Genomic DNA, 18,727 nt, shown 5'->3' on the forward strand with positions numbered 1-18,727 from the left:
AGGAGCTGGGGGGGAGGGGGCCTTCCCAAAAGCTAGCCACACGTGGGGCTGGGAAGAGGGAAGACTGCTGGAAGCCCCAGGAGGCAGCTGAAGAATCCAGAGGAGGCTGGGCCGTGGAGAGGACCCTCTCCCACCCTCTGCTGGCACCAGCCCCCAGCCCCAGCTGGCTAGAAGGCAGGGAAGACGGCTGGGGACCACACTGGCTGGGGACCACACTGGCGGCCCCTTCCTTTGACCAGTTTTGACATCAGGAATGATACACAGCTCTCTAAAATTTATGTTTAGGCAGAAAACAAAAATGTATTTGGGGAAGAGGGTAAATTATAACCAGATCCCCCATTATGTGCTAGAGGCCACCTCCCCCAATTCAGCCATCATCTCCTCTGATCCCCCAAACCGCCCCACGACTGGGTGCTGAAAATCCCATTTTACAGGTGAGGAAAGGGTCAGTCGTGCCCTGGGCGCTGGGGCTGGGATCAGAAGAAGCCAGCACACGGGTCAGCCTCCTTCCCCAGCAGCACCTGCGTGGAGGGCAACTGGTAGAGGGACCCGTCCACAGTGAGGCCCCTCCCAGCCATGGCTGGGTATGGGCTGGTGCAGTACAACCCCCACCAGGAGGGATGTTACAAATTTTGTGCCCCTCCAATTCATATTGAAGCCCTAACCCCCAACGGGATGACGGTGTTGGGAGGTGGGAGGTAATTAGGGTTGGGTGTGGTATAAGGGCAGACACCCGACAATGGGACTGGGGCCCTTATAGGAGGAGAAGACCAGAGCTCTCTTTCCCCACCATGCGAGGTCACGGGGAGAATCTGGTGGCCATGTACGAACCAGGAAATGGGCTCTCACCAGGAATGAAACTGACCGGCACCTTAGGCCTGGACTTCCAGCCCCCAGGAGTGTGAGAAATAAATGCCTGTTTTTTAAGCCCCCCAGCCTATGGTATTTGTTATCGCAACCTGAGCAGACTAAGGGAGAAGGTAAACCATGAGGCCGGGGGCAAGCCTAGACGCCCAGCAAGAGACTGACAAGGGGCCTTTACAAGTCTGAGGTGGTACCAGGACAGAAGAGTAAAGCTACCTTCACATGTTAGTTCCTAGACAACGACAGTTCAAAGTCAGTACATGTACAAAATCACGCATCAGCTTTATTAAATGAAGGAAAGGTAAGTGTGGGAAAGCTTGGATAACGGGCTTGGCGCAGAAACAAAAAGGTGTCTGTTCCTGTGTGTGTCTGTACGCGCCGGCTGGTACCGACACAGCACGCGTGTGGTAACGCGGCTCCCCAGGAATCGGGGGTGAGTGTGAGGGAGACGACCTTTTCGCTGCACGCTCCTTGGTATGACTTCACTTTCTGATCATGCACATGACTACTGTTTCGTGAATAAAAGTGTGTTAGTGGTATTCACAAGTCAGATGTGAGCCTGCCCAAGACAAACTACGGAATTTCAGGCAGACAAGTCCCCGAACTTCTTGAGCTTGGTTTCTACTTCCAAGTGCTCTGTTTTTCTTAGTTGATAAACTGAAACTGACCCCTCCTCACATAACAGACCTAACAGCCTGACACCTCGGGTCCTAATGGCAAGTCCCACCAGCTAAACCAAGAGCAGTGGGTCACAAATTCGCTGCCCGGTGCCTCGGAGCTGGGGGCCCTCACACAGGGACTCCAATGAAGACCGCCCCGCTCAACAGCGGCCGAGAGGCCTGAGCTCCCCGGCCCCCAGCCTCAATACGCCCCAGGAAGCTGCTTTGAGGTAGCAAAGGTCAGCCCTGCCCTGCTGGCTACGTGCACGGTGGCCACAGCGAAGAGGGGAGAGCCTCCCTTCCACTGCTTTCCCACAGGCACTACCTCTAACTATCTGCCACCAAAGGCCCTGGCCTGAGAATTCCAGAACATCCAAGGAGAGGTGCCTGGAAGGCAGGGCAAGGGCTCTGAGCAGGGCAGCCCCAGGCTTCTCAAGGGTCCTCACTGCCCCACCCCAGCGCCCAGGGCACTCCCCCAGCCTCCAGCCCAGCCCCTTTGCCCAGGGCTCTCGGGGCCTGGGTGTGTGGCCACCAGCCTCTCACCACTCACTTCCCCTTCCAGGTGGAACTAGCTCCCAGCGTGTCCTCCTGCAGATCCCCCGGGGCCTGCCTGGATGGGGAGGGCCAGGACAGGCGCCCTGAACATCCTCTGCAAACGCTCCCCTCCAGCTCAACAACCCCAATCAAACAGATTACAGCCGCGAAATCCTCCAGGCTCCCAGCGGAAGACACCTTCTAAATGCTCCCCGTACACGGGACAGGGACAGACAGCAACAGGCGATGGATGGTGTGTTTACGTAACACGGGACTGTTTCACCCAAAACATTCAGCGTCAAAACACCTAGGTTCTGCACAGTGCCCCAGGGCAGGGAGCCATCAGCCTTCCTCCTGTCCCCAGCCCCAGCCCCTGAGGCAGGATTACATAAGCCCTTCCTCCACAACGTGCACTGCCCAGCGCGCTCAGAATCTGCCTGCATCCCACGTGGAATGAACCACACTCAGATTTATCTGAGGAGCAAAGATGGAGCCAGGAAGGCAGCTTCGGGCTCTGACTTGTGGGGGACTCGTCACTGCCCTCTAGGAACAGCATCTCGCCCTGGATACTGTGTACAAACCCCCAAAGGCTGGGGGAAGGCCCCCCCACCTCCTCCTGGCTACCCAGCAGCCACCCCACTGTCTTGAGGGCACAGCTCCAGCTTCCAGTTAGGGTCCTCCTTGCCCACACCAGGCCATATAACAGGCAATGGGGCACTGCTGGCCCAGGCGACTGGTCAGGGACCAATCAGGGGCCATCAGAATGAATCCCGGGCCCCGTGGGACCTGCATCTGAGGTGGGGGGAGGCATGGGAGCCAACCTGCCAGGTCTGAATCCCAGCTCTGCCACTCACTAGCCGGGTGACGGTGGGCAAGTTACTGGACCCCTCTGTGCCTCCCTTTCTTCTGTTGGGAACCGGGCCCTAAACGCCCCACCCTCACAGCTTGTAATGCACATCAGATGGGATAACACACAAGGGACTCGGACAGCGCTGGCTCAGCGTAAAGGTCAGTCGTGAGGACTCACCTTGCACCACGCGAGCCTAAGGATGAAGCCAACTCGGAGACGGGGAAGGCAGAAGACCAGGTCCTGAGGATGTTGACCGAGCCCCTGAACCCACCTCTACCTGACGCCTGAACGCTCCATGGAGGTAACACCTACAGGAGCCCCTTTACTAATGAACCCAATGGGCTCTGAGTTTCTGTCGGAACCAGTACACCCCTGCGGCTTGCAGGAATCAGCCATACACTGATTTTCCACTAACTTCGTTTCCAAATGAAGTTCATTTCCATGCGCCTCATCCTGACAACTCCCCACATCTGTTGGCTGATTGAGAGAGGACCAGAGAACACAGCTGCCCTGTGGCGTCCTCCAGCAATGGGGACAAATTTGCAGGCACACGGCCCAGTCCACAGGTCTCGCTCTCAGGGGAGACCCAGTTCAGAGGCACCCACAGAGCAGCCCATGTCCCAAATGGCTACCCACCCACTCCCCCCTCACCCTGAGGAGCATCGCAAACCCAAAGAGCTTGTCCCTTCAGCACTCCCAGCAAGGCTGGAGGAAAGATAAACCACCAGGGTGGGGGCCAGGGGTTCAGGGGTTCCTGACCACCAGAGCCCATTGACCAAAACTGCTCATGCTGGCCAGGCAGGGGCAGAGTCCGCCAAAGATGGGCCAGAACAGAACAGACCGAGGTTCCTTGGAGGCCAAAGGAGGGGTGCTGTGGGCTCCGGAGCCGAAGCCCAGCCCTTCGGGCCGCCTCTCAGGCTGCGTCGCTCTGTGCAGGAACCTGTAGGAACCTGCAACGCGGGCTGCTCCAGCTGCGAATCCTCATCTGCAAAGACCCTTCCGGCTGAAAGACCAGGGACCTCTGCACCTCACCAGCAAAGGAGGTTTACTCTGCCATCACCTGTAGACACAACGGTGTGATGGGACAGCGCCCTCCACCCGCCGGCCTCAATCCTTCAGAGCCAGTCTCTGGCCCTCACAAGAAAGGAAGACGTTTGCATGCTGAGCCCCTCCAAGGCCCAGACTCTTACCTAGGAGGAAATCAAGGCCCAGAGAGAAGCCAGAACACTCCAAGTCACCCATCCTAAGAGGCTTCTGCAGTTACATTCTTCAGTTGCCCATCTTCTTCCCAGATGTGAGGCATGCTCGAACATAAGCTCCTGGTAAACAGTTCCGTCAGCCTTTAATGGCCGATTCCAGCATGAGTTACTGGGCACTTACCAAGGGCCAAGCTCCATGCTAAGGACCCTGCTGCCTCAGCTCTCCCAGTCTGCAAAACTAGCCTGCTGCAGGCTGGCATTCAAATTCCCATTTCAGATGCAGAAACTAAAGGCTCAGAGAGGTTAAGTCACTTGGCCCAAAGTCACACAGCCAGAATGCAGCAAGCATCCTCCCCTTTTGGAGTTGAGGGTCAGCCCCCAGGCTTTTTGGAGTCGGTCCAAGGAGCTTCCAAGACCCTCTAGGCCTCCAGCTTCAAAAGATAGAGCTCCAAGTTTCCCAAGGTGACCCCCAGGAAGGGACACGAGTAGCAGTTTAAACAGAAGAGTGGGCCATGTGGCTCCATCCACACTGGCCCAAAGCATCTCAAGGAAGGAGCAGGACGAGGTGGGAATGGCAGGATGCTGGGACTCTGCCAGACACTGTGGACAGAGCACTTCACAAACTGGGCAGCCCAAAGCTGGCCTCCACAGACGAAGGGCAGGCTGCTGGGCAAAGCCACGGCCAGCCTCCCCAGCCTGAGTAGGTAGCAACTGAGTCAACATCTAATTTCCTGACTCCAGGGAGGCAAGGCATCCAATTGAAATTGAAAAGGAAAAGAAGAAAAGTTAATAACTAAGGGGAACTGGGGACAGCTGGTCGTTGGAGAAGAGCTGAGAGAAAAGGAAAGCCACCCCCTCATCTGAACCCTGTAATGGCCAAAGGTACGGGCGCACACAGACTGTTGTTCGAATGCCACCCCCAAGAGCCACCGGCTACGAAACGCCGGGCAGGTCACTCACCCGCTCTGAGCCTCAGTTTCCGCATGTGGACTGAGAGCCTCCAGGCGCGCAGCTGGAGCTCCTAAAGCGGGAGCCACTGGTATTTCCGGGGCTGAACTGTTCTACCACTGAACAGAATGCCCTGCAGGGACGAGTTTGCCGCCTCCAGCGAAGGCTGGTGAGCACTGTTGGAGGAGGACCCCGATGCCCCCCTCGGCCCCCCGCCCACGGGAACCCGCTCAGCCCTCGGTGAGTGAGGCCCAGAGGCCCAGAGCAGCGAGGAACCGAGCACCAAACCTCCTTAAGCACAGACCAGAGTGTGGCTGCGCCCGGTCAGGGTGGGGGCCACACGGCTTGGGGGCGCATTCCGCAGGAAGCAGAGCTCCTTCCCAGCAGGATCCGAAGCCCCTGCCCAGACATGCCATTCTGGCCAGAACTAGAATTCCTTTTCTTTTTCGAGGGTCCCATAGTGAGTGTTAGGACTTTTAAGAATGAAATCTTCAAGAAAAGAAGCTTTACTGTCAACCAAACCAGGTTCAAATCCAAGCTGCGCCCCCTACCAGCTGTACAACTTAGGGCTAACTCTGAGTCTTTTTCCTGGGCCTCATCTCCCATCTGTAACACGGAGTGGGGTATAAAAAGGAAATGCCATCCAGAGAGGACCCACAGCACTGAGCATTCCTTAGAGAGATGTCTAGGACCCTGAGACGGCAGGAACAAACACCCTCACGTGTGTCAACGTGCCCCTCTTCTCCCCAAGAGTCCCCCCAGCCCCCCTGGGAAAACAAAGAGCAACCCCCTGTGCCCTACAGGTAAGAGCTGTCATGGCCTAGGGCAGTTCCTGGGGCCAGAGGGGACTCTGCAGTGCTCACTGCTGTAGGATCCCCAGAAACCGAGTGGCAGCAAGCAGCAGGCACTCGATACATGCCATGGAACTGCACGAAGGAACAAAGAGGGCGCTTTTTAAAAAGGAGATGGGTGGCCTACCCCACACGTGTGGGGCTGCGGGGGGGTGCAGGAACCTGCACGAGGACCGGATGTTTCCTCACCTCCACACCCCAGCCCTGGAAGGCTGCTGGAAGCTGGGTGAGGCAGAAATGAAAGCGAAACTCCTATGGGGCATCCTCTCTGCACCCCCGTACCAGCCCCCGGCCCTCCCAGGAAGCAGTGAGCTGGGAGGCGGGCGTGTCCTGTCCTGATCACTGATGCTGGAGGACCCCCACACCAGGTAAGGGCCGGTCAAGGAGGCGAGGAGGCCACCAGCCTGCCCTGGACTGGAGCTCGCACCAGGCCCCACCTTGCTCAGGAAGGAGCCCATGGGAGGTGGCCCCCTGGGGGGAGGGGGAAATCCCATCACTTGGTAAGCACCTGCCAGGCTCACCAGCCATAGAGGTGGGTGTATTACCGTACACACGGAGGGGCAGAGGCTTGAGGGGACAGAACGGCTTGCCCAGTCATCCACAGCTAGTTGAGCAAGTCCTGTGTTCCAAGTTCACTGCCATGTCACCACCTATCACCGCTCTGGGCACAACCAGTGCATGCAGAACAGGCTCAGAAAAAAACGCCTTGATTTTTCTTCTGAAACTGGGTATCAAGACAATGATGCCCAGATGTCACATTCAAAATTGAGAAGAAAGCAACCTGGCAAGGTAGAAACAGCATGGTTTCAGCCAACAACCAGCCTCAAGGGTGAATCTCAGCTCTGTCGGTCACGAGTGACCAGGAAAGTCATCTCACCCTCCCTAAGCCTTGGAGTTCCCATCCAGCAAATGGAGACGTACCACCTGGCTTGGAGGGCAGATTTCCCATCTGCAGTAGGGCCTGGCCCTCACTTAGCTCTGAAATCTGCTGCGAGCCACTGATTTAGGCAGGAGCAGAGGGGAACCTCAGCACAGCCCTTCTGATGCATGGAGGGCTGCCTGGACGAGCCCAAGTCCTGCTTTCACAGCCCAGGCTCCAAGACGCAAGCACGCAGGCGGCTGACGGGAGCCAATGGGTTTGCAGAGCAAAGTGCACAGGAAAACATCAGCAGCTGTACTACGGCCCTGCTTCCAGCCCGGCCTGACAAGCAGCATCACACCGGGCCAAGCCAATCCCCAGGAGTGTCTCCCGTACAAAACCCAGCTCCTGCCCAGATTCGGGATCCCCCTTTAAATACATCCCAGGACAAACCAGCAGTCAGAGGCAATACACTTTTTAAAGGGGAGCAAGGACTGCCCAAAAGGTAGCAGGCAGCAGGGGGAGCTAGACGGGCCCCTGGGGCTCCTGCCCTGCCTCCCTCTGTGCAGTAAGGCTCAGCGGAGGCAGCGGATGGTGTGGTGGGAGCTCTGGGTAACATGAGTCCCTGCACAGGGTCTCCGGGGACAGACCGGCCTGGGAACATTTAGCTCCCAAATGCCATGCTGAGGAGCCCTTGTCCCCCCAAGGCCCTACAGTAAGGAGACCACTAGCCTGTTTAACTTGAAGTTAAACACGCCTGAGGGTTTTTGGGGTGAGGCCTAGTAATGACAGTGTCAGTTTCCCAGAGGAATCACGAGGGCACATGTTCAGAGGAGACTCCCAGACCCCTGCCCTGGAGAGTTTTACGAGAGAGGGGTGGGTTCAGGGATGTGTTTTTCACTGGTGCCCCAGGTGCTTCTTTTGTTGAGCAAGTTCGGTGCAAACACTGCCTGGAAGAAGGCAAATGATTATTAAAGAGAACGGGCATCTGGTGTGGCGCCCATGGGGCCCTTGGGCTCCTGAGGCCTAACCTGAGCTTTGTGAAAAGTCATGGCCGAGGGTCCACAAGGGCCATGGGATCCCCACACCTCTCCTCACCTGAGGCCCTCAAGGCCCAGAAGCGCTCATTGCCGAACACAGAGGCTGGAGCACATGGCCTCCAGTCCTGGGCCCCAGAGCGCAGCTGCAGGCTCACACTCTCAGGGGGCGAGGCTACCACAGGACAACACCCTGCTGCCTCTTTTGACCACCCGTCTAACATGAAACCTGCCCTGCCCTTCCCTGATGTCTGCCCTTAGTCCACACGGAACCAGGGCTCTCTGTCAGAGGCAGCCAGGGTGTGTGGCCTCTAGGAGGCAGACACCACCCGCCCCGTCACTCTTTAGCTCCTACAAAAAAGGGCTCTCGGTCCCTCCTTAAATGTCACCCACTCGGAGAGGCTTTCTCGACCACAGACCGCTCAAGTGGCTGCAGCCAGCCTTGGCATGGCTCTCTCCCGTTGGCAGGCTTCTGGCTCTAATGACAGCTTGTAGCATTTTAAATGTATCTGTCTGCGCTTTACCACCTCTACCTCGTCACCACGCGTCTAGGTACACAGGGGCAAGGACCAGCACCAGCAAAGGCCAGCCAGGCTGGGTGCTCAGGATTTGCTGAGTGAAGAAAAGAATGAAGAAATGAAGCTGCCGAGCTCCACCCTGACCTGGGACCCAACACCTTTCCCCTTTACCTCAACCCCCCCATATCCCCTCACCTGGGGTTTCTTTCCTGGCACAGAGCACTTGAGAGACAAGTGGCTTTTGTCTGAGTCACAGGGACATGGAAAAGGCTTCCAAAACCCGCCGGTCAGTTCCTTCATCTACTAACAAACTCTCATTCCTGTGTTCCCCCAAAAATAAGACCTAGCTGGACAATCAGCTCCAATGCATCTTTTGGAGCAAAAATTAATATAAAACCTGGTATCATATCATGTTATATTTTATTATATATTATATTATATAAGATCTCGTATTATATTATACCCGGTATTATATTATTATATAAGACCCAGTATTATATTATATTATACCTGGTTTTATATTATATTATACCCGGCCTCATATTAATTTTTGCTCCAAAGACTCACTAGACCTGACTGTCTGGCTAGGTCTTATTTTCAGGGAAACACAGTAGCTCCAACTATGTGCACTGGCACAGACACTGGGTTTCAGCGGTGAACAAAACTGCCAGGGCCTCTCCCTTCATGGCACCCACTTTTCAAAGGAGAGACCAGCAAGAAATAGCCAGCTGCTGGGGAGCGGGCGGGGGTTACTGGGGTTGAAGATTGTGAGGGAAAGGGCATCTCTCAGAAGTGGTCTCTGGGAGGGGCTTTGGCCTGACTGTGTGTCCTGATCCTCCCTCCAGGGGTGGCTGACACCTTAGAAGAATCCACCCGGTGGGGCTCTGACAGCAGGACTGCACCAAACACCAAAAGCAATTAACAGGGTGGGACAGTTTCTGACCACCGTGGGTGGACACCCAGCAACCAGCGACCTGAGGGGAGAGGGGGCCGGAGTCTGAGGGTCCCTCGTGGGAGTGTTTCTCACATTTCCACAGCCAATGACATACCCATCCCCGGAGCCCTAAAAGTGAGGGGTTGGGGCACTCCTAAGGGCTGTCCTGATCCTCAGCCTGGCACCATGACAGGCCTACAGAATCCAGCCCATGAGGCCCAGCTGGGAGGCGCAGGCCACAGGGCAGCTGCGTTCTGAGGGCGGCTTGCAGCAGGCAAGACAAAGAAGCAGGTGGAATTCAAACAGCCCAGTGGCAATGGTCTGGCTGCTCTAATAGGCACCCTCGTCCCCAACTCCTAAAGAAGTGCTGTTGGAAGGAGGCTTCAACAGGGGACGGGGACGGGGCACTGGTTTGGGAGCTGGCAAGCCCCCTACCGTACACCACTGTGGGGCCTTAGACAAGCCACCCCTCTTGGGAGACCAACAGTCTCCCCAAAGTAAGGTCACTTTCCCAGGGCCAGCAGAGGGGGAAAGGCTGAGCTGGGCCCGATTCATACACAAAGTGGGAAGGTGTTTAAGGCCGTGGCTTTGCCAGGGAAGGAGTAGGTACACAGCTCCAGAATGACGAATTGCTTTTGAAAATGAATCTTACCTTTTAAAAGGAGGTATCAGAACATTCCTTCAAAAACCTAGCGTAGGGCGGCCGGTTGGCTCAGTTGGTTAGAGCGCGGTGCTCATAACACCAAGGTCGCCAGTTCATTCCCACAAGGGCCACTGTGAGCTGCGCCCTCCACAACTAGATTGAAAACAACGACTTGACTTGCAGCTGATGGGTCCTGGAAAAACACACTATTCCCCAATATTCCCCAATAAAAAAAATTTTTTTAAAAAAAGGCTAGTGTACCAGCTGAATTCAAAACATGAGTAGGAACAAAACCCCTATTTACATCCCACTATTCAGGAATTACACTCATGAGGCGCTTCACTAAGCATTTACTGAACGCCCAAACCTGCTAAACCACGTGGGAGAAACAACCAGCGGAGGTAGGATGGCCCAGTGGTTAGGAGTGGAGGCCCCAGCCTGTGGGGCAGGTGAGTCCCACTCTGCCCAGGGCCTGTCTAATGCAGTCAGCCCCCACAGCGTGAATTCAATCTCACCGTCATAAGAGAAATGCAAAAAAAAGTACCATTTCTCACCCATGTGTATGGCCAGGATCAAAAAGCTTGGCCACTGCCCTGGGGTTGGGGTGGGTAACAGGCCCTGCCCTTCACTGTCCTTTGTGAGCAGTTTCAGAACTCCCATGAAAAAGTCAAACACCTATGCCCATCGACCCAGCATTCACTCATCTAGCAGTGAGCACCCAGGTAATGAATGGGGCAGAGCACTCACTGCCCCCTGTCTACACGGGCAGAAGCCAACCACAGGGCAGAAAATACGGTCCATCGTTTTGAGAGCTGGATCCCACTACCAGTAAAGGAGTAAGACATAATAATAATACAGAACTATCTGCAAACGAAGCAGCGATGTGCAATTTCTCTAAGTTGCGCTGTTCATGCAACAAATAGAATAGGTAGTATGTATGGAGAGACCTGCACACACGTGTGCCCGTATTTGCACAATACACCTAAGGAGGGAGACTGCCGACAGCAGTTGTCCCTAAGTGACCGGAACAGGAGAACAAGGAAACTGACTTTTCATTGTGTACTGTGAGTCCTCTGATTTTTTTTTAAAACATGTGCATGTATTAAATATTCAAAGCAACAAAGAAAACAATAATCGTTGGCTAATAATAGTAGCGTGATTGCTCATGGAGATTCATGGCCTTGTCAGAAAACCCAACACAAACTCTTCTTGAATCTTTAAACTTAAAAAAAAAAAAAAAAATAGGGGAGGGAGGTTATCTCTTTGTGAAGGTTGTATGTAAATGTCTAGTACCTTGTTTTGTACACCTGAAACTAATAAAAATTTAAAAAATGAAAGTAGCATTTTGCATTAATGTTTAATTTTCTCAGGTTCCCCATCCATAAAATTGGTGAGGACAGCGCCCTTGCCGCCCGGGCAGCTGTAAGATTCCGATGGGCCGCGTGTCAAAGGAGAATAATCCATGTTGAGAGGCTGCCAGGTGGGGCGGGCCCCTCCTTCGTGGTGCGGGCCCCACATTCCCCACACCCCAGCAGGATGATCAGTTAGCTTCCATCATGGATTTCAGGCTGCGTCAAACTGCCCAAACCAGGAACACTAAATCTGCCAAAGGTCACGGACTAGAGGGCCATCCATGGGCAGAAGCCCACTCACCTGCTCCCCAAGGACAGGGAGCAACAACAGCAAAACCAGCAGCAACCACCATTACAGAGTTGCAGGCACTTTACACGTCCAGCACAGTGACTCCTTTAATGCACCCTAACCCTCACCCTAAGTGCTGTTACTGTCCTCACTTCATAGATGGGCAAACTGAGGCGCCGAGGGTTAAGTCACGTGCCCAGAGTCGCAGGTGCAGCCAGAGAGCAGTGCCCGGATGGACGTCCTCTCCCCCTGGAAGTCCAGTTTACTCACAGGGGCCGGTGGGAAGTGTTTATTTGCAAGGCTGGGTTATGGACAGTCCCCATGCACTGCTGCAAGGGAACGCTGTCAGTACCTCCTCCCACCCCCACACCCCCAAAACGGTGCCAAATCCAGACATTAAGACAAACAGAAAAATACCCACCCACAGACCAGCATCGCTTAATCCTGAAAAAGACCCTCCTTCCTCCCCCTAAGAATCTCCCAAAAGAATTGCAGCCTAGAATGGGAAACCACCCCAGCAGAAAGGGACCTTTCAGATGCCGCCTTCTGAAGGAAGGAAAGTAGGGGAAGGGACAGCAGCACCCTAAGCTCCCTGACATGCCTCCCAGGCCATGGTTACTGTTAACACCACACTCCCAGCTCTGGGAGGGCTTGGGCTCCACGCCGCTGCCCCACCAGCCAGGCCTGGACTCCGGAAGGCGCTCAGTGAACTAGAGTCAGCACGGACTCCGGCCTAGTTCCTTCTGGGGGTGCTGTGCAAAGGGTCCCCTGCAGAAAAGCCTGCATCAGTAACATGGGTCTGAGGTTGCACCATCAACAGATTTCCTGCAGGTTAGTCTGCGCAGCTGGCCTTCAAGTTTCTCAAGGACGAGAGCTTCACAGACATTCTTCTGCTTTTGGAGCCTCCAGGAAGCCCCAAGCTAACCTGGGCAAAGGAGAGGTTTAAACAAGGAAGCCGTGTTCCCAGGTACAGAGAGGCCCCAGGACTGGGCTCAGGGAAGCCCAACTGGCTGTGCAAGTCCCTTCCACTCCCTGGGCCTCAGTTTCCCCATCCCTCCGTATCTGCGCTGCTGAGGATGAAATGAGATGACGTAGCTGGAAGGACCCCATTAAAAAGTCAGTGACTATTACAGCAACGACAGACAGAGGTTCACCCCCATTTTGCTCCCTAAAGTCACGTGCCTTTTCACCACCTCCTGCAACACAGGTTCAGCCATAGGAAAGGGTGGGCAGATGGCAAGGAGATGGAGGAGAGACACAGAAAACACGAACACAGGGAACCGGGGTCGGCCAGCGTTTCCAAACATGGCCCTGTGGAGAACTAGAACTGTTAAAAATCACCCCACATTTCCAACCAACAGCTTTATTTCCTTGCACTCCCTCTGAAGTCCCTTCTGGGCATCTTGAAAAAGCCACAAAGAGAGTGTGAGGGAGCTGTGAGGTTGCTCCAGCATTAGGGAAGGGGAAAGCGAAGGAAGGGGGGGAGGGTAAAAGAGAACAAACCAGGCCCCGATGGGAAGAAGCAGGAGAGTGACAGGAACACACAGCACCATAAAAAAACAAGCTGAGTCAAAGGCCCATCTGTTGACTAGTCAGAGGACCCGCCTAGCAAGGTGCACCAAGGGTTTGAAGGGGTGGCCCTTCTGTCTACCAAAGGGAGCCTGGCAGGACCAGGCTCCAAACACCTACTGACGCCACCAATGTGCGAAACCACCAATGTTCCCCATCGGAGAACAAGGCATTACAGCTGCTAAAGGCATGACTCAGCCTTGCAAAGAAAAGTATCCCCAGGACAAGATGGCAGCAGCTGGACCCCTGTGAAGGTAACAAGGGGTCCCTTACTGTCAGAGGTGCCCAAGGAAAAAGGACTGGCATTCTTTGTGGGTCTCAAGGTCGGCAGGTTAGAAGTCAAACAAAAGGAACAAACATAGGGAACCTGCAGGCTCTCAGGCCTGTTTCCCCATTTGTAAAACAAAGGGCTGGATGAGAGGATCTCCAACATCCCTTCCCGCTCGAAGATTTTTATGAGGCCTGACATTCAGCTAAACAACTCATCCTGGTCCACTCGGGTCAGCCTCTCTGGCGCTGACACTGCCCCAAACATTCGGAGCAGAGCCTCAAGTCATTTTCAAACATCTCTGGACTTCTTCATTGCAAAAATTCACAAACAATTAATCATCCATCAGAAGAGCAGCACTGCACCCCCAGATTGTGAATGTCGAAAACATGACGTGTCCATCCACATCACCTCTTGAAGCCACTAAAATCGCACGAGCATTCCCACCAAACACAATAGCAAAGGGCTCCAGTCACCCTCTGGAGGGTGGGAGCATGTTGCACCCAGTATGGAAATGTTGCCACCAGGAGGCGCTGCCCCAGAAAATAATAAAAGACGAAACAGGGAAAAAAAAAAAACTATTTTTGGTGTTTTCTTTTCCTTCTTAAGCTTAAGTAACAAAATGTCTAAAGCTTCCCTAAGGAAAACATAAAGCGGGCTTCCTGAGAGTCTAGAATACTTAGCTTAGGTCTTTCTTCTCTTCGAAGCCATTATTTTAGCCAGAAGAAAGCAATTCAACTCTTAAGGGCAACAACCCTTTCAGGGAAATTAACACTCCACGCTGGATTTCCTTCAGAATGGTGGACATCATAGCTTGCCTTGACCCCCCCATTTAAAGGCAGAGGGGTCCACAGGGAGGGAAAGCCAATCTGCAAGTCCAGCGGGAGAACCCAGCAGAGTCTTGGCTGGAAGTATTTTACGAGAGCCTCCTCATTACCGAGCAAAACATACCAACCAGATGACAAGTCTCCTGCTTTAGCTACAGACACAGGATGACACAAATACAGCCAGACCTCAGTAACAAGGGTGCGAGGTCTTAACTGGGATTTCCCAAGTCTTAGAGGACTGCAGGGGGAGCTCCCGCACCTCATACCAGAATTAGACTTCAAGAACAAGGCAAAGGTCTCCACATTTCTTCAGTGTCTAGGGCTCATTTTCTACAAGCGTGTGTATCTGTGGTACAATGTTCAAGTGCCCTTTTTTAACGTTCCAAAAGTCCTCGGACCCCTTTCGAAGCTCTGGTTTGAGTTCCTCCTGATTTCCTCATGAATTGGACATGCCCTGCTGGCCATGGAAAGCCGGCTTCCTCCTGGGGAAGCCGGCCTGAGAGAAGGCAGCCGACTGCATCCCCTGACCAAGGGTGCAGACACAGGAGCTGTTCTATGCAAGGTGTGCCCCTCTGGCTGCTGGGAGAAAAGCGCCTTCAGGGATTGCACGGGGCAAAGGAGCAGCAGGCCCTTGGGACAGCCATGAGGGGCACAGAGGTGCTGCCTGCCCACCCGAGCAGGCCAGATCAGACTGGACACTTGCTCCTCGCACCAGGAGACAAGGAAACCCAATTGTTCAAGTCTTGGTCATGTTTGGGGACCCAGCAGGGACGAAAATGCAAGTGGGGCCCATTTTCAAGAATGAGACCTACCAAGTGGAAGCACTGCATAACAAAAGGTTTCCACCTAGAGTTTGCAAAAGGCTTGGGGAGCCGGATTCTCAGGCTTTCATTGAGTACAGGATTTAACTCATAGCTTCTCAAAGGCCAAGTCCCAGTTAGGAGGGACACCTGACCCATCACTGGAAGCTTCTGTAATGGATTAAGAAGAATGCCATCTTATTGAAACACCCCAAGTCTCCACCATTGAGCCCCAGGAAGGAAGGGGGCGCCGAATAGAGGAAGGCCATCCTACACCAGATGTATTTACCCAGCACCTCCTCTGCACCAGCCACTCCCTAGTCCAGGAGCCCCGGGCGTAGTACCCCACCTCTCTGCACATCGATCCCCTTTCTCAGACACGTGGCCCAGAACCGCCACCCTGGCCAATTCTCAAGGCTGGTGCGAGACTCTAATGAGACAGCAAATCACCACAGACATGCCAAGTATTGCTACTCGCTTCACGTCGGCTCAACCTAGTGATGAGCAATGACAGCTTCAGGAGCTGCACACGCAGAGTACACAGGAGGTGGTCTGCAAACACACACACATGGGTGTCCACACGAAGGGAAGGGGACGAAGGAAGAACAACACTCCCGTCCAAAAGTAACCTCCAGCCACAGGCAGAGAGCGTGGATCCCTCAATTTCCCAGGTCCCTCCGCCACCTTTAGCAGCGCTCCCACCGCGTCCAGGGCAGCCGGAGGTTTCCCCACCGGGGTCACAGTGCACCTGAGAGCCCTGGTCCCTGCCACTCCGCCCAGACTGGCCACCGCGTCCCTCGAACACAGCCGGCGCCTACCACACGCCACCTGGCTCCGTGGACTCAGTGTCCCCGGGCACCGCTCCTTCCCGCTTTGCTCTAACCTCCCAAAGCAGCCCCTGGGGGGGAGCTGGGCTCAGGCCGGGGGGTCCCCGGGCGCCGGCGCCCCGTTCCTCCTTACCTGCACAGCTCAGCGAAGGCCTGGAAATTCAGCTTCTTGATCTTCTTCTCGCTCAGCCAGTAGCCAACTCGCTTCCCTTTCAGAAACGTCTGCATCGTCCTCCTCGGGCGGGGAGCTCAGGTCCGGAGGAAATCGCCCACAGGCCGAGTCTGGCTGCCCGGCGCGCGCCGCGAGCGTGCGGGCACCTCCTCCCGGCGGCGGGGACGCGGAACGGGGCTCCGGGCGCGCAGTCCTGCCGGGAGGGGCGGGCCGGGGCGGGCCGGGGCGGGGCGGGGCGGACGCCGGGGGGGGGGGCGGGGCGGACGCCGGGGCGGGGGGGGCGGGGCGGACGCCGGGGCGGGGGGGGCGGGGCGGACGCCGGGGCGGGGGGGGCGGGGGGAGCGGCGCTCAGCGCGGCCGGCCACTGGCTGCCGCCCGCGGGGCTCGCCGGCGCGCAAGTTCGCGAGCGCAGCGGCAGGGCCCGGCCCGGAGGAGCGGGGGAGGCCCGGCCCCGCTCACCGGCGACGCCCAGCCCGCCTCCCTCCGCCGCGCGGGGACGAGCAAGCTGCCCCCCGGCGGCGGCGGCGGCGGAGGACAGGCCCCCGCGCTCGGTCTGCGCGCCGCTCCCAAGCCCCGCCTCCGGCCCTGCCGCGCCAGCTGGCCCGCCCTCCGAGCCCCCGGCGGCGTGGACGGCCGTTCCCAGCCGGGCGCGTGCCCTGCCCGGTACACGCGGACTTCGTGGGGCGCACGCTGCCGCCCGCGCTCCCCGCCCCGCCGTCCTCACCCGCTGCCTCCACTTCTCCTTCGTCCTCGTCCCCGCGCGCACTCGCCGAGCCCGGCCCCGCCGCCGCCGCCACCGCCGAGCTGACCCGGCCGGCCGGCCCGCTGGACCCGCCGGGGCGGAGGAAGCGCGGCCTCACCGGCCGCCAGGGGGCAGCGCTGCCCGCCGCCTCTTAAAGGCGCCGCACCTCCCCCGCCTAGCAATTGGGCGCTTGTTTGTGTCCCGGCTCAGGCTGTTGAGCTTGGGGGCGGAGGACGCGGGACTGGATTTACAGAGGCCTTTGCCAAGTGTTTTCACTTTTTAAAGGGGTGAGAGGAGTCGTGGTATGGGCATTTCCTGCCTGTCCTTTGGGAGTGATGGAGCCATTGAGTTTCATTCATCAAAAGCATTTCTGTACTCTCAGCAGTGTTTAGCCCCTCCCCCAAGGTAATTCATCGGAAACGCAGCGGGGGGTGGGGAGGCTGGGAGATGCCGACCTTTCAGGGGGTCCTTTCTCTTCCCTGGAGGAGACAGACCAAGGCCCAGTATAGGGGTCCCTGGGGCGGGGACCCTGGGGCCTTCTCGGGCTTAGGACGTTGACTCACACTACTCTGGGTCTCCTTCAACCGAGGGGATAAAGGGGCGCCCGGGACTAGAAGCATCAAGGCTAAGGGTAGAACATCTTCAGGAGACTCTTTCCAAAAGTCCAAGGAGCTTTTGGGGTGCAGGTCAGTGGCATCGTCAGCGCCCTTGCCTCGCAGCCCATTTATCCTGCCCAAGCCCTTTGAGGCAGTAGGAAAGCACCCTCCCTTCAAAGCCCTCAGCGTCTGAGAGAAGTGCACATCTTTCCCAGGCCCAGGCAGGATGAATGAATGGGGGTCGGTGGGGCTCAAAGTTTCAGGGGAGACATTTAAGCAAGCCTTGGGATACAAGGAAGATTTTGGCAGGCCTGAGAAGGGAATAGCTTGAATTGAGGCAAGGAGAAATGAAAGAATCATGTTAGTGATGACACTCTCCTTGACCAAACTTAAGCTCATTCTTTACAGGCCGCCTTCTGCCCCTAATTACAACCTCCCTTCCCCCCCCCACTTCTTCCCCCTGGTTTTCCAAGTTTCAACTAGGTGAGGCTTTCTCCACTCGGGGACTTAAGGAGTTATCACATGCTCCCTCTCTCCACCTCTTAGCTAGACTACACGAGCTTGCTGTGTGATCCCACAGACCACTTAGGCTTTCTGAGCCTTGGGTCCTCCATCTTACCTCCCGGGGCAAGCCCTGCCTCAAAAGCCCTGCCTTTGAGTACTTCAAACTGCAACAGATCTTTGGCTATGAGGTCTAAAATGTGTAGTGTTATGGGGCGGTAGTGAGGCTGGCGAAAGGAGAGTAGAGATGTGCCTCGCTGTAATGGGAAGAACAGTCTTTGGCTTCAGAAAGACCCGGGTTGGGGGTCCTAGTTCAGCTCCTCCCAACTTGGGCAAGTCAGGTAAGTTCTGTCTCCAGGTGGGGAAAGGAGTGCTCACCTTAAAAGGACTGTGGTGAGGATTAGAACAGGGTGATACACTCACTGGTCCTCGCCAGACCTTCCAAAATGATGCTTGTTCTGTCTCATCCAAGGATTCTTCACCTGAGGCCCAGGTAAGTCCCCACCCCACCCCACCCCAGGGCTTCAGGAACCCCTGCAACTGCCAGAAATTAATGTGCATAATGGCCTTAGCTTTCAACAAACTCAAAGACTCTGATCTGCCCCAAAAGTTGAGGTACTGATGACTCCAACTTCCTGTGTTATCAATGAAGAAGTGAACCCAGAAAGGGAAAGGGATTTGCCCAAGGTCACAGAGCAAGTACATGGGAAAGCTAGGACCAGAACCGAGACACACACACACACACACACACACACACACACACACACACACACGGCTCACCATCCTGGAGTTGTGGGACGGATGTGAGAGGAGAGGGACATGTTTTGAGCACTGGGCTCCCTTCCCTGGGTAGAGCACAATCCTCCCCAGGCACTGGTGGGATCAGGG

The 18,727-nt window shown here is 55.8% G+C and overlaps 1 protein-coding gene across 3 annotated transcripts in view; it reads right to left on the bottom strand.

The window, feature by feature from the left end:
* ITPK1 (inositol-tetrakisphosphate 1-kinase) overlaps positions 1 to 16,841 on the bottom strand; it is a gene marked incomplete at its 5' end in the record, with an annotated part of 151,112 nt that extends 134,271 nt beyond the window's left edge. Inside the window, 2 exons of one of the 3 annotated variants that reach the window (XM_081048657.1) lie at positions 15,962 to 16,193; positions 16,725 to 16,841. In XM_081048657.1, coding sequence (XP_080904783.1) covers positions 15,962 to 16,056 — 95 coding nt within the window. Of the gene's footprint in view, positions 1 to 15,961; positions 16,208 to 16,724 lie in introns of those variants that run through there. The other 2 variants (XM_081048658.1, XM_081048656.1) reach the window with 2 other exon arrangements.
* Positions 16,842 to 18,727: the final 1,886 nt, after the last annotated feature.

Source organism: Rhinolophus hipposideros, assembly GCF_964194185.1.
Source record: "Rhinolophus hipposideros genome assembly, chromosome: 5".
NCBI lineage: Eukaryota > Metazoa > Chordata > Mammalia > Chiroptera > Rhinolophidae > Rhinolophus > Rhinolophus hipposideros.